Raw genomic sequence first — 16,789 nt, forward strand, 5'->3', positions numbered from 1 at the left:
AAAGGTACTACCTGGAAAAGAAACAGCTACCAGCTACAATACATTATGCAAATGTATTGATTGAATTGTGAAACGATGGGTCCTACCTTGAGCCCATTGCTGCCAAACAGGCTCCTGTTTCCTGAAACTTTAATAAGAAAAATTTCAGATCCCTATGGCCGTAGTATGTATCGTGATCGTGAGTGAGAGAATTAAAGTGAAAAAAAAAAACGTTAACTTTTACAAGTACAGTACTATAAATGTACACGGTCTGTTACAGACGCAAACCAAATGTATGTGTGTACTGTATAATGTTAACAATAAGAGCAGCTCACTACTGAAAATGGCAAATATAGGAGGCAGTGGTGATCGAACCGGGGACTCTTGATTACAAATCAGCAAATCTTACTGCTACACCACAGAAGCTGTTGTAGCATCCTTGAACCTTTTGTGAAAGTGTTTATTTGACCTTTGGACTTCAGGCTTCACACATTCTATAGTTTATGCCTACATTTTGTAACATTTATTACTAAAATATGAAAAAGTTTCTGTTTTAAAAATGTGTTTACACAGATTACTGTAGAAATGGAACACACATGAAATGAATGTGTTCCAAATAACGATCTATTATTTCCACTCTAAAACTCCAGCACTTCACTCCCAGATAATCAAACAAGGCATGAGCTGGGACAAGTTTGTGAACGTTCTGCGACGGTGGGGGGGATGGAATTGCAGGCTGCTTGCTGCTTGCATTAATCGGCACATTTACAGGACAAAAGATGCTGACGGAGAGGTGCGAACGGATTTAAGGTGGGCCGGATTTACGAGTTTTCTCATAGGCTCTGGTAATTCTAGTGTTAATAAGCTTTCATATGACACTCAGACGGTAGGCTACAACTTGCCTTTTCACAGTGACTTCGATATCTGCAACTTCCTTTTTATTTCAGACACTGCGACTTTGTGAACTTGAGCTTCTGAGTTTCTCCGACACTCTATTTCGTTCGATCAACTTCCTCTTGTTGTTTATACCACTGTTTAAACCAACAAATAGTAAGTTTTTCCTTGCCTCCACTTGGTTTTCGCTGAAATTCTTCTATTAACCCCGTGCTTTTGCCATTGCCTTTTCACAGAACGCTGAGCTTAAAGGCTATTTATATTGATTTGCATATTCTAAGAGGCGTGGTTCTCGGAGGAGTTTGGGGAATGGCAGCAGGCGCTCGTGGAACATGGAAGTTGGTGAACGCACAGATTTATGCATCTGGATTTTTTTGTGCGTATGCACATTTCCGCTTTTGTCCATGTTTTAGTGTGAATTCTACGCACGGCATTATGCATGAGGCTCCAGGTCTCAATCCAGTGGGTTGTTCAAGATTATCATGCATCCAGACAGAGCTTGAGCAGTTTTGCAATGAAGAATGGGAAAAAATGTCAACATTCAGAAGTGCAAAGATGTGATAGAAAGAGACCTGTGCACGCAGACTGTCAAGGCTGTCATGGTACATCTACTAAATACTGACTTGAAGGGGCTGAATACTTACAGAGTCAATTATTTTGTGTTTTATATCTGTAATTCATTTAGACCATTTTGTAGAGATCTTTAAGTACACTGTTGTATCATTTATTAATTTAAAATATTTTTTAGGAACATTAAATAAGTGAAATAATGTACTGGTCTCCTTTGGAGAAATTAATGTAATCTTTTGAGCATGATGCTCATCATTTGACGACCTTTTGTGCGTTTTTTTAAGCCATGCTGAGGATGCCCTCTTTTCTTCACAGGTGTCTACGCCTGAGTAAAAGTCACTTTGCTTTTCTCACTTACAGATTCTCCATGGAAGGTGTACTTACCCAAAGTGGAGCCTGACAAGGCGGGAGCCACAGTGCGGGGTCTCACACCAGCCCGTACTTACCAGTTTCGGGTGTCCGCTGTGAACCAGGTTGGACGTGGCCAGTACAGTTCAGAAACGAACAGGTGCGTCTGTGTGATTTACCTGATAAAAGCTGGTGTGTGTCAAGCACCGCATCTAAACTGAACCTGTGGTTTTGTGGAGATTCATGGGTAAGATTGTGTTATTTATTATTATTTACCTTGGGGAATTGAGGTTTAATGTTATTTCTGACTGTTGACCAGAAAAGAATATAGGTGCCAATTTTTTGCAGAAAAGTATTTTCATTTTTAAAACAGGCCTTTCCTGAAGCTTTATAAGGTTTGTAATTTCATCTGCTCTGATATTTGTTTGTATTCTTCTGAACCTCCTGACCTCCTTTATTGAACTTGGCACAAAGAGCACAAGCTGAGCACAAAGTTTTCTGTCTCATGAACTGAACTTTTATCTTCAGGGCTGTCGGTTCACCCAATACCAAAGTCTGAACTATAGCAGGTTACCTCTAAAATCCACAACAAGAGCTTAGTTTACAAGTGAACAGACAAAAGTATAACAAAACCACTGGTGCCACACTAGCCATAGGTGTGACAGGTCTTGAAATTGAAACCCAAAATTCCAGGTAGAGAGGCCTTCCCAGCTAAAGACTTGCCAAAGCACTCTTCCTCCTCAGTTTCCCATTCTCTTTTTCTCACATACTTGGACACTCAACCTTTTTTTATTTCCTGAAGTGTCTCCTCACTGTAAACTGAATATATCCCTGGCAGGTGAATGCCTTTCATTGGGGTTACTGCAACTCCTTCTTCTGAAATCACTTCTGAAATTGGGGCAGATTTATAAGGTCTCATGCCTACCAAGCCAAAGTGCCCTCTGGTATCCATTGGAACATCTGCACCCTGGGCCTTTTTCTTCCGTAGAAGGACAAGGTATACAATAACAACAACGACAACAACATTTATTTATATAGCCCATTTTCATACAAATTATGTAGCTCAAAGTGCTTTACAAGATGTAGACCAAATATGTAAGATTGTTTAAAAAGGCATATTATTCATTGAACCTTAAGATGAGTCAAACTCCTCATTCCAGGCTAAATAAGTCCCTGACAAGTGAATGCCTTTACACTCCTGTCTAGAATTACTCCAAGTCCTTGTTCTGAAATCACTTCTGAGCTTGGGGCTGATTTATAAAGCCTGAGGCCCACCAAGCCAAAGTGCCCTCTGGTAACCTTTGAAACAACTGCACTCTGGGCCTTTCTCTTCTGTAGAAGGACCAGGTGTACAATAACAACAACATTTTATTTCTATAGCATGTTTTCATCCAAATGATGTAGCTCAAAGGGCTTTACAAGATGAAGAAAGAAAAAAGGAAAAAATCTAAATATAAAATTAGGTAATACTAATTAACAAAGAATAAAGTAAGGTCCAATGGCCAGGGAGGACAGAAAAAAAAAAAAAACTCCAGACCACTGGAGAAGAAAAACAAAATCTGCAGGAGTTCCAAGGCCACGGGACCACCCATCTCCCACTGGGCATTCTGCCTAACATCAATGACCTCAATCAGTCCTCGTGGTTCACATGGAAGAACTAGAGGGTGGTAATGGCCATGTGGACCTCTGGCCCTCAGTCCATCAATGTAGGGATTGCACGGTGCTTTGATCAGGTGGTGGTGGTGGTGCAGATCATCACCACAGAAAACCGGAAAAAGACCAGCAGAGAAGTAGGGATTAGTACAGATTTTAGACTCATGAAAAAAAAAAAAAGAGAATTAAATGCATACTGTATATACACATGCGAGGTATCTTAGGGTGCACTCACACTGGCAATTTGTTCCATGCCTGAGCACGTTTGTCTGCATGTAATCCCGCAGAGTCTACTTCATTTGACTGGTGTAATTGTTCCATGCCGGACCAACCATACAGTGCCCTGGCCTGCTTGGAAGAGGTGGGCCTGAGCACAGTTTGGCATTTTTGGAATGGTGTGATCACTAAACATGTCCAAGCATGGAAAACAGACATGACATTGATGATGTGACAAATCAGATGCTATTATCTGATACTATTCAATACTATTTGAGTTAAAAGCAGGTTTTTATTCCCACTGTACACATAAAAGTGAACTGTAATTAGCAAGAAAAGCTGCAAATTCCCCCCCTTAAGATCATATGTCTCTTTAAAAATCTTCTTGTACGTGCAGTATGATTAACAGCAAAACGCTGCGCTGTACAATCAATAAATCTGTAAGAGAGCAGAGCGTTATCCTGCCCTAAACAACTCCAAAAAAAATACAAAATAAGGAAAATCATTTTGACATGCATGCTGTCACTCCACATTTAGATCTTATTCTGGCTTTACCCGCAGTTGCATGGTCATGACGAAAGCGTGCCCAGGCCCAGAATGTTAAAGCGCATTGTGAGACCAGTATAGTAAGGTTGGGGGACAATCTCACTTGAGCACGGCACATAATAAACATGCCTAGTGTGACTGCACTCTTAAAAAGACCTCACAGTGCAGGGACTACGGGCAGTGTCCTGGTAGCCTAGACGAGTAGCTAGGCCTCCTGATGGTCCTGCAGGGCCTTTCTCTCACTCGCTACCTTTTACTGGCTCCCCATACTTTTGTTTTCCTACAGTTCAGCACACAGACTTGTATGGAAGTCTATTCATGCCAAAACTGAATGCAATCCAAAGTGTTAACTACATTGCCGTGCAATGCATATGCATGTGGTGTACAGTTCTGTCATGCCATAATTTAAAAAACCTATCAACTAAATGATCGATTGCTTTTAACTATGGCACACAATTTTTGTGTCGGTTTAAATTGCAATACAAAAGCATACGACATTTTAATCCATGTCCATAAATCGTTTGTCATAACTAAAAGCAAAGCAAACGTATTGCATTTTGCTTAGCGGATCCTCAGAATGCATTACATTTCGATTCAAAACCTTGCATTATTCATGCTAAAACTAACTGTAATCAAATGACCAATGAGTGTTATTGGGACAAGAGGCATCAGCAGTTGGGGTAAGAATGTTCAGGTGGCACTAAAGATGGCAAACAGGAAGTTGATAAGTCAGGGGATCTGCCATCTCACTGAACAGGTGGAAACTGGCGATGTGAAGGATGATTTCATTCTCGTCCATGTTGACTGGTTGCTGAAAAGGGCCAGTGTAATGGAAGCAGCAACAGATAAAGAATTTTCAAAGGCATTCAAGAGCTAATGTCATAATGAGCTGTAGAATACGATAATGCAGATCATAATCCAGGGTCGATATACAAATATTTCTTGGAATATGCAGAGTACCAGCTATTGCTAAACTTTGTGATGTTTTGATTAGGACTATCAGAAGAAGAATGGAACAATATGACATAAGGTAACTATAACACATTTAGACAACTTTACATAAGAGTAAGCATTTTCAGTGAGACCTAAAACATACAGTACTTCTCACCGTTTTGGTTAATCACTCCACATTCACAAGACTTATGCTTGCCACCAAAACTAAGAAATGTTTCCTGTGTGGACTGCCTCTTACCCTAACGTTTGAAGACCCTTGTGCCACCTTTTCCTGTTGATTGGTTGTTTGATCACATTCCATTTTGTCATGCTTGATGCGTGGTCTTGAATTGGAATGCAATACGTTCGGAAGAGCCACTCAGCAAAATGCAATACGTCTGCTCTGCATTTACTTATGACACGTGATCTATGGTCATGAATTAAAGCGCAACTTGCTTTGGTATTGCATTTTCAACTGACACACAAAATGCTTTTCACCGCGGCATGTGATTGATAAATTGGTTGATCGGCCTACTTGATCACAATACAGGTATCCCTTGTTTAACGTGGTTTGATTAAGTGCGGGTTTTGAATAATGCTCTTATTTTGACTGCGAAAGCGGCTTGAATACAGCGGCTATAAATTTGATTAGCGCAGTTTTTTTAAATTGCTCGAAAGGGGAAACGAGTGGTTGCAACTGAACGTGCAGGTGTCACCATCCCCCCTACACCCAGCTCAGCAGCCATAATGGCCATTCGAACTCTCACAGAGTCATGAGTCACCAGTTCAGAGTCACCACAGAGAGTGGACGTTTGCGTTGCAAATTTTTGCTAGTTGTTCACTTTTTATCCTTTCTTATAAGCGCTTGCCCTTTCCAAACATGAACAAGCAAAAGCGTTAGTCCTCATTGGAAAGTGAAAAGAAGAGAAGAAAGCTTATTACTTTAGATGTGAAGCTTGAGATAATTAAAAGAAACAAAAGCAAACATTGGCATGGAGCTCGGCTTCAATGAATCGACTATCAGGACAATTTTAGCAAAGGCAGATACCTACCCCGACCAAGAAAAATTGACATGAAAGACTGCAAGCATGCAATCATTGAGTAATCGAAATCCGATTACTGCAGTGTGCTGGCGCACTGCCCGGGGTTTGTTTACTGCTTTGCGCCCTGTGTTGGCTGGGATTGGCTCCAGCAGACCCCCATGACCCTGTAGTTTGGATATAGCGGGTTGGATAATGGATGGATGGATAGAACTCCGATTATGATTGAAATGGGAGATCTCTTAACATTAAAACAATTTGATGCGATGTTCACTACATTTGAAACCCTTAAACATCAAATTACTGAATTGGATCCTGATGTTGGCAGAAGTGCGCTCGTCTGCCGCAACTTAGAAAGTCAAATTGTTTGTTACAGACAGATCTACGAGAGCCAGAAGAAAGCATGAATGGTCCAAACGACCCTCCATAAATTCTTTTCTAAAACATGATGTTAGTTTTAATTAATAAAGATTTTGTTTGCATTTTGACTTTTATTTTATACACACAAATACAAGTAGATTTTTCACATTTTAGATAATGGATCAATTATATTTTTTCCCATTAGCTTTTATATTTAAAAAGCACAGTTTTGCATAACCCGACAGTATCAATTGATTAATTAATCGTGTTAATCAAGGGATACTTGTATAAAGAAAAATATAATTCCAAGTGATTTGGGAGTCATCCATGTGAGCACATAATAGATAGTATCCTTGGAAAGGAGCAAAGTTCAAAAAAAGTACCATCACTGAGAACGGAGTCAAGTGGAAGGACATACACCATCAGAAACAATAGGTCCCTGGGTAGGCCTAAAATAAACAACTGTAGCCCAATCGAGAGGCAAAATGGTGTAAAGGCTTACCCCATAAACCTGTAAGAGTGAAGTCCCCCGCTCAGTTCAATTCTGACAGAAGCTACATGTTCATACAGCAGGGCCCAAGGATTGGAGACCCAAGAAGCAACATACTTTCTAATGGTATTGGTCAGATGTTTAGTACTGAATAACTAAAGGGACGCTATTAAGTGACAGCATAAAATAAACCAACATCCCAAGTTGTGGCCTGTCCTAACACACAGATGGCACTCTGATATAAAATACATGGTGAGAGACAGAGATAAGAGAAACTAATGTGTTGGTTCATAGTGCAATCATTTGGCCTTCAGGCAGGTGGCTGGCTGAGGTATGAACCCAGAGAGGTTATGTCCCTATTCCCGAAGTTAGAAAATCCTAATCCTAACCCTAACTAAGAGGCAAACCCAAAACATACTACAGGAAATACAGTGTACCTTCCAGCTGGCCTGAGAACACTTTGGTATAGCCAAGGAGCTGTAGATAGGGATAAGGTGGCGGGCAAACCACACCAGGACAAACTGATGGAATGTGGAGTGAAGCTTTTAACTCTCTGCACTCTCACAAAACACTCTATAGATCTTTAAAGAAGGTTTTAGAAAACACAAGCTAAAAACTAGTTACGTCACAAAGGAGTCTGCTACCCTGTTAACTTCAAAAAAAGCTCAGCTAAATAGACCCTGTAATTTTAAATGCTACCTTTATGCTATTTATTTCACTTAAGCTGCTGCCCGGCTCCCGAGAGAGTGTCGTCTTCGTATCTCATGATATAAATCACAGGGCGACCTTACGCACAATCTTCTAACCTCTTTGTCTAATCTGCCGCTGGTAATCTTTTTCTTTCCAGTCCTAAAGAGCTTCTCTCATTTTATTTATCTTCCCTCTTCTGTTTGAAATTAACCTGAACGTATGGAATTTCCCTGCAAAATCTGGAGACAAAATAAAACAGGACTTGTACATTTAATCCTAACAGCGGCATGTGTTATAGAGTCAGACTAAATTGTCATACGCTTTCATGTGACACATTAGAATTAAGTGCCCTTTTTTTATCCCTACTGGGTTCTTTTCTAAGGTGGTTTTATTTGGAATATGGCACTAAAATATATGTGTCCATCTCGGCACTACAGGGGCTGGGATCAGTGGCTGTGGGTTATAGCAGCCCCTAATTAATTAATGAGAGGTTGATCCTTTACTTTTATGATCCTACTTGTAAATTCTTGACAGCTAAAGATGTTAACTGGAAGCCTTAAGACGGCCAGCTCAGTTTCTTTCACTGAGTCACCTTTTGTGTGAATTGTTTCAGTTGCCTGGGCTTCATTTGTAGAAATATGGAAACAGCTGCCTGTAAAACACCTTGAACTTCAGGTTCTCAAAAAAGCAAAAATGTTTACGCAGCCAATGTGGCCCCCAATGCCTGAGATGTAGCAGTTATGGCATGGTCAACAGTGCAGCACTGACATGGACTTAGTGTCTTGTGGTAGAAATATTGTGTGAGAAAAACTGTAGTTTATGCTTAAGATTTGCACAGTAAGTTATTTTGGTTAAATTAATAATTATTGTGAACAGGTGAAGAGACCAAGGCTTTCAGAGAAATGCTGGTGTGCCAACCAGGCAAGCACATGTCATTGAACAGGTAAATAAATTCAAAAAGCTAGTGCCCTCTGCATTTTTATTGAAAAAGGTTTTTCATAGCCAAAATGCATGGCAATTCAGTGAGAACTCTGTAACTTCCTGGTCCAAATTGATTACCTCCTTCCAGGGACGGCCCATTTTTATGGCATCCTGGGAAGAAGAGGCGGAGCATTCTCTGTGCATTGAGGGAGGGGCTAGGCACCATCCTCAGACAAAAGCACACCATCTCCACTGTGAGCCATGGTGGTGGCAGCATCATGATATGGACACGCTTCTAGGCAGCAGACCCTGGAAGGTTTGTGATTGTAAAAAGAATGCAGCAAAATACTGGAAAATCCTGGAGGAAAACCTGATGCAATCCTTAAGAAACATGCACCTTGAGAGAAGATTGGTTTACTAGCAAGCTTCAAGCCAAAGGGACATAGGAATGGCTTCAAAACAACAATGTTGACAGAGTCCAGATCTCCAATTCAGAATTTGTGGCTGGACTTGAAAGAGGGCTGTTCATTCACAATGATGTGAAAGTGTGAGCAGATTTGCAAAGAAAAATGGGGGAAAATGGACATGTCCAGATGTGCAATGCTTATAGAAAGAGACCTGGGCACACAAACACAAGACTATCATGGCTCCTAAAGGTGCATCTACTAAATATTGACTTGAAGGGAGTAAATATTTAGGTGATCAGTTAGTTGGTGCTTTATAATTGTAAACTAATTTAGACCACTTTGCAGAGATCTGTTTTCACTTTGACATTAAAGAGTCTTTTTCTGTGGATCAATGTCAATAAAGCCAAATTAAATCCACTGTGATTATAATCAAATGAAAGAAACTTTCACTAGTGGTGAATGCTATTTATAGCCACTGTTAACACATTGTTGGAGAGCGAGCGGGAAAAACTTTGCAGACACAGCGTAAGTACGAAGACTCCATATACAATAGCCCCACAATGGACGCCAGATAAGGGAGGCGGCGTCATTAGCCATCGCAATGTCACATTGCACAGCCCTGAATCTGTGATCATGGCAATTTATTTGACATGTTTAATAGTGAACACCATTCCATGGAGTTTTACAGCTACATTATAACTCATTTTGTGTTTTTACGCTTGGCGCATGGAGAAGTAATAAAATTGCTCAGAGTCAAATGCACAGGTATTGATGGGGACTGAACAAACACCACCTAAGCCATTCGAAGCCCAAAACGCTGACTTTATTAGCATGTCTATGCAGTACTCATTACACAATCCATAAACCAGAATTCATTTTATTTGTGTCAGTCAGCGGGGAAATGATTTTGTTTTCTCATTTAATGCAATGGCATTATTGACGTAGGTAAAGCCCGCAGGCCAGATTTAAAAATAACATGGCAGCTTCTTAAGCTTTGAACATAATGATGTTAAAATGACAATGTCCTGTTAGAAAGGCAGCACACATTGTGCAGTGGTTAACAATTTTCCATGTGGCTTCCCTTTTATTGCAGGTTAATGCTGCCCGAGGAACCTCCAAGTGCACCCCCAAAGAACATCGTTGCTAGTGGACGTACCAACCAGTCTATAATGGTGCAGTGGCAACCCCCGCCAGAGCCGGAGCTCAACGGCGTGCTGAGAGGCTATGTTCTCAGGTAGGCCACAGACCCTTTTTTCTGTGTCTGGCTAGAGGGATGTAAGCAGGGCACCATGAATGAATCTATCTTTCTTTGTGGTTTAATTAAGAAGTTATAGGTGCCATCAAGCAAGAGGTTTAATGACATGCAAAAAAAAGCAGATCCTTAATCACTAGGCCCAAAACTGCATGTAGAAATAGAAGACAACTTTTTACTCTGGGTTTCTCTTCTAAGAAATGAGATGATGTCTGATGATAGTCAAGACCTGTGAACTGAGAACATTGGGTCCAGGAATATTTGGTAATTATACAATACACAACAAGGCCAGCAAAATAGGAAGGTTAAAAAGGGCAACAACATCAGTGGCCTGGCTGGGCAGTGGTCAGCACAGAGGCCTTAAAGATCCAACATTCAGTGTGGACTTTCAGATCCATGTAGTGCAGACTCTGTGTAGGTTTGTCTTCAGGCTTTCCTTCCACATCTCAAAAATGAGTTTGTGTTGTTAATGGACATCTTTGATGGGTGTGAATGTAGTGGCTCCATGTGACCCTGATCTGGGTAAGTCAGCTGGAAATGGATAGGTGAACCGTGGTTCCTCCTGATAACCTCTTGCCATTATTTATTTGTTATTTAATTTTGCTTCAGGGATTAAAAATAAGGTCCATCTATCTCTCTATCTATGTATGATATAGTGTATATATCATCAGTCAACTATTTATAAATGTATTTAATATCGACCTTCATACCTGCCTATCTGTTATATAGCTGTCTTATAATGCTTTTCATATACAGTATATCTATTGTGAGTGCCAGCCCAACCACAGATAGACAGACACCGTTCTTAAGTCCGCCACACACGATTTATTTACAATATTTACAAGGTCCAACACAGTCCCACACAGCACACAATGCTCCAGCACCAAACACCCTTTCCTTAGATCTCTCAATGGTCCTCTTCGGGCCGCCTTCTCTCCACTCTCCAAAGCCTTGTCTGCTTCCTCCCGACTCCCGCTCCTCCACTGTTGGAAGGCGGCACCTTTTATGCTCATCCAGATATGCTCTAGGTGTCCCTTGATAAACTTCCGCTGGCACTTCCTGGTGTGGCAGAAGTGATGCACGAGCACCCGGAAGCGCTCCGGGTGTCCCTTGAATTCCTTCCTCCAGCACTTCCTGGTGTGGCGGAAGTGCTGGCCTCCAGGGCATTGGGATCCAGCAGGCACCCCCTGCAGGTGGCCACGGGCCCCTATTGAGTTGAGCTTCCCGGTTTGGTTCCCGTGACCCCCATAGCAACCAGGATGGCTGTACTCTCGTGGCCTGTGGGAGGTATAATCCCTCTCCCAGTCCTTCCAGGTATCCTGGTTGGGTATTCAGCCGTGGAATGGCTAAATGGGGGTGGCATCTTGATGGTGTGGTGTTATGGGTCCACAGCTCGTGGAGAAAAGGCCATTGATTTTAAATAAATAATCACCGCACCCGAGGCGGCTTCGTGAGGGGGCGTTGTTGTAGCGAGCCGCGGGGCAGTCGTCGATGTGGGCGTTTCTCACCGTGTGCACAGGTGAGGAACTGCCCACATTCGTGATTGCTCCCGTGGCTAATGCTGCAGCTGTGATGGCCCCTCACGTTTTTAAAAGAAGCGCAAGTCGGTTGGGGAGAAGAGGGAGAATCGATTGGAGAGAAAGGAAAGGAGAGGACGGAGGTTACAGGGAGCGTGGAAGCAAGCGGTGCAGGAGAGAGCGGACACGCGGGCGTGTGGTGAGCGCGATCGCGCTCGTGGGCAGCTGCGAGGAAGCTGGGTGTTAGGCCGACACCCAGGTGTTTGTGTAGATGTCGCTCCCGCTGAGCGATCTGGTAGCGGGAGTGACAAGGTGAAAGCGACGAGCCGCAGAAGGCCGCGGAAAGGCAGCGGAAGTCGAGAGGCTTGGTGGTGGAATCCCCAACGTGGGCGACCTGGCCGTTGAGGGTAATCAAGTCTCGGGGACTGGGATGAGTGCCATACCGGAGCCAGGGATCGGGAGGTCTCCAGTCTCGAGCGTGTGAAGTAGGAGGGCAGCTGCAGAGAGCGTCTTGCCTGCTGCTAAGCCCGTACGGGATAAGCAGGTGAGACGCATACAGAAAATAGGCACCGGATTTGGTTTTAAGACTGCTTCCACAAGAAGATTTAACCTCTTGTTTTTAAAGGATTGTTTTTTCCAATGGTTTTAACCTCCACGTGTTCTTTTTATGGATTATTTATTTAATGAATATGAAGAACTGCACTATTTATTTGAACACTGTTTTTGTTTTGTTGACTGCTTTTAATAAAAGCACTATTGCACTTTTGTATACCACCCCTTGCTCAATTGTTTATTTGCCTCCATTGACTAGCTCACTCGGCAACATGAGGTCTCCAGGACTCTAAACAAATCCAAATCATATTATGTGATATCATCTACTGTTAATTTCTGTTCCGTACTTGTAAAATTTTTATTTTTATACTGTATTAAGGATTTCTTCTGTTCTGTGTATTGTATTGTATTGACCACCGTCCTTTTGACATCCACTTCACGCCCAACCTACCTGGAAAGGGGTCTATTTTTGAACTGTCTTTCCCAAGGTTTCTTCCATTTTTTTGGGGAGTTTTTTCTTGTCTTCTTAGAGAGTCAGGGCTGGGGGGCTGTCAAGAGGCAGGGCCTGTTAAACCCCATTGAGGCACTTCTTGTGTGATTTTGGGCTACACAAAAATAAATTGTATTGTATTGTATTGTATGGCACCCAGCCGCCTGCGACACTATATATAACGTAGTGCATTTTATTTCTATTAATGTAAATATTAAATAACAACTTTTACACTTATGTATATCTTATAGCTACATTCAAATTTTTTGTAGTGCCTTTTGTATCTATATATATAAAAATGATAGTGCTTTCTTATCCTTTTATTAATACATAGACAGTAACGGCGCACTGCACGAATACACTTGACTTGAGCATTCCTAGTTTTCATACTCTTCTCTGTACATTTAGCATTCATTTGCTCAGAGGTTGATGCACTTGCTGGTTCCTAAACAGTTCTTCTTTTCTCCACCCTAGCAGCCTCTTCTTTCGTTGGCATCTTTTTGAGTGTCAGTGTTTGTGTTGCAGTTGCTTAGTACATTTTCTTTAATTTTTCACTTAAGCTGGCACTTAAGTGTTCAATCTTCCTCAAGAATGATTTAAGATATGAAGAGGTAGGGGAAGTGACAGCGAAGGTGGTATGGATGAGAACGGTGCCTATACGCATGCACCACACGACCATTCTGCTGGCCGCTGCTGAGAGTTGATTCTACAATAAAATAAAATAAAAATAAAAAGAGGAATAACCTCGGATATCAATCATCATCCCGAAAGCAGATAGTAGACATCACATAGTATATGTGTACCAAATTTCAGGTCAATAGGTGAAATGGTTTGCGTGCTACAGGTGATTTAAAATTCTAGACAGACAAACGGACAGCAACAGTAGCGTATTATAGGTTAACTCAACCCTGCCGTCTGGCGCAGGACACCTTGTTGACCAAGATAAAGGAGTCTGCTCTCCTGCCCTACAGCCTGTCTTTTGTATGGAGGCTTGATCACTTCCATTAATTCATCAGCCATCCATATTCTAGATCTTCATGCCTGAATAAGACTGGAGCAGATTACAAGACATGTAGCTAACTATGAGAGTGACCCAGTATGATCGGCAAGTGTGAAAATAATGGATTTCTGATAGAAAAACTGCTTTTTACCCTGTAGTTACTTTGTCCCCCAGGTGTTGCTTTGCCTTGAAGGCCTTTCTGTCTGATTGTTCTTTCTATATTTGTGTTTCCTTCAACCCAATCTCTTATCATTCCCCATGACAGCTCTTCTACCTTACAGGTGCTTTCATGGAGCAATATTTCTTACCCAGATTTGAATTCTGGTCCACTTAATCTCTTTATGTGGTTACATGTTCTTCATGTGTTTGTGCAAGTACTCTGTTTAGATACAAAAAGAGAAGCACATTAAATTAATTGATGATCCTAAACTATCTTGGTATGAGTGAATGAAAGAACTGTTGAAAATAGTGTTGCAGCGTAAACTGGGGGGAAAGATATCAAGAGGAAAGGCCGAGGAAAGGCCAAGGAAGGGCAAGGCATGACATGCTATATTACCAGAAAGATAAATCACACAAAAACAATGTAAAATAGAGCAGGAGACAGAATACAATGGAGGAATTCACAATTGAAAGTGTAGATAAGCAAAGCAGAAGAAATGAGTAAGTGTGACCTCCTACATTGTGCCTAAGATCAACCACCATGACCCTGTAATGAAATATGCAAGTTCAAACAAGTTTAGAAAATGTATGCATGGTGTAATATTCAGATGCATTCAGGGGCTATGCAGGCGCTGTGTTCAGTTGGTAGGCTCTAGAACCTTCTCAATCTATTTTAGGGTTGGGGAGGGGCAAAGACTATCTCACTAGGATAAGGCTAAAGGCTGAAATCAGGCCTGGACAGAACTCTAGTTCTGGACCACACAGACACACACACATAAGCACACACACCCCATATTCACACATAGTGACACTTTGCAATTGTCAATTAACATAACATAAATAAAAAAAATAATAAAACAGCATTTTGTTATGAATGCTTCCTTTTCTTGTCAATGACTTGACTTTCTAATTTTCATAGAATGGAACTGGCAAACTTATTCAGTTATGACAAATGTTAGAAAACAATAGAAGTTAAAGGCAAACTTTATATTGAGGGGACTGACCATTATGGACGTCGGGTGGATGTGGTACTCTGATGGTGAACTGCAGTGTCAGTGAATGAGGGAATTATAATATTCTGCTGTGAGGTTAGTTTAGTGTAAGGGTAATACTAAGCAAATGTTAATTTACTCTGTGCATAATGGTTTCACCCCTCAGGGTACTTCACTCATATCTAGATAACCTTTTGTTTTCCTTCCTTGCATTTTATGCTTTTATGGTTAGGAAGATAATTTCACTTACTTATTACAACTGGTTTCTCTTTCATTTGTGCTCAAGCAGCTGAGAAGACTTCATAAAACTGAAACAACTTACTGATGCAGTGGTTTCCACACATGTCAAGCTGGACTTTCCCATAACAAACTGCCCACCCTCATACACACAAACAGTTTCTAACAGCAATTTTCTGTCTATGTACTCAACCTTGGTAGTGATTCATTAGTTTGTACTGGGGATCTGTTTGCCTTCAGAAGCTGTGAAAAAGAGGAAATTATAAAAAATATACAGCGTTCTAACACCACTGTCAAGAAAAAAAAATGAAACAGTAAATTGTAGTTGAAGACAAACAAAATGTGTCCTTGATTTAAAACAGATGACTTTGCAGATTTGCCAATATTTTACAGTGTGAACTGTTCCAAATATCTCAACAAATATCATAGTATTTCGAGAAATTTCTTTAAAGAATGAGTGTGCCACATCTCAACATAATCAGTCCATGGATGGATGGATAATTGAGCCAAGTTGTTTCTTGCGATCATACAGATGGACAGACAGGCAGACATGGCTATTGCAGTAGGTGCTTCTTGTATTATATGCAGGCACACCTAGAAATGGAAAGATGCAAGATTTTTTTTTAAACATGTAAAATGGAGTGACACATGTCAAATCATATCATTAGATTTTATACCTGAGCACTAAAAGCCATAGCCATTTTGTACTTGTAATCTTTAGGAATGAAAGTAAAATATTCAAACTTCTGAATCACTTAAATAAAAAAATGCAGATCAATCAATGACACAGACTGCATACTGAAATATTTTTGTACAGCTGTTGATTTTCCAGTGGCAAAAAGACGCTACCGCCAGCTGTCCTCTCCTGCGGCTTTCATTGCCAGAAAGCTTCCTATTGCTAGCTGCTGGTATAGACCATAGCAATAAAAACAGACAAAGAGTCGATCCTCCGAGGTGCTGGCTTGCTTCTCCTAATTAAAAGCATTGGCTGTGGCAGGCTAAGAAATGAGACAGCCTCTGGTGTTCTGGTTAATGGAAGTCGGCATCGGCCTGAGTGGCTCTGTGGCTTTAGGCAAGGTAAACAAACAGAATAGCAAGTGTCAGAGAATTTCAGATGAGCTCGATACGAGAACACAAGGAAACCTGCCTTGGGCCAGATGTAGTGCAGCTGACCTCCCTTGAATTCCCATTGGTATTAAACACAAAATTGCTTACAGTGTGCCAGTCTCATGTAATTTGATCCATCTGTGCTGAGAGCTCAGAACCAGGCATTGAGATTTATCATCCAGGGAGGCACTTAGGAGACAGCTTTTCATTAACAGACTTGCTTTACTATTCAGATTCAGAAATAAAGCCAAGTAATAATAATAATAATTAGGCCTGGAACTTAGAAATAATTAATAATGTGGCTCTGAGCCAGAAACAAGAGTGCATTGGTGGTTGGTACTTCTGCCAGGAGCCTTATGATCCGACCATTGAGTTCTCTCTTCTTCTGTTTGCTAGTCATTAGGGCGAAAGGCTTGACACACTTACTAAATATTAG

General features: G+C 41.2%; 1 protein-coding gene across 3 annotated transcripts in view; it reads left to right on the plus strand.

Moving 5' to 3' along the window:
* sdk1a (sidekick cell adhesion molecule 1a) overlaps positions 1-16,789 on the plus strand; it is a 1,556,037-nt gene that overhangs the window by 1,280,052 nt on the left and 259,196 nt on the right. For all 3 annotated transcript variants that reach the window (XM_039774120.1, XM_039774121.1, XM_039774122.1), the window contains 2 exons: positions 1,804-1,951; positions 10,141-10,281. In XM_039774120.1, coding sequence (XP_039630054.1) covers positions 1,804-1,951; positions 10,141-10,281 — 289 coding nt within the window. The remainder of the gene's footprint in view (positions 1-1,803; positions 1,952-10,140; positions 10,282-16,789) is intronic.

Source organism: Polypterus senegalus, chromosome 13, assembly GCF_016835505.1.
Source record: "Polypterus senegalus isolate Bchr_013 chromosome 13, ASM1683550v1, whole genome shotgun sequence".
Lineage (NCBI taxonomy): Eukaryota > Metazoa > Chordata > Cladistia > Polypteriformes > Polypteridae > Polypterus > Polypterus senegalus.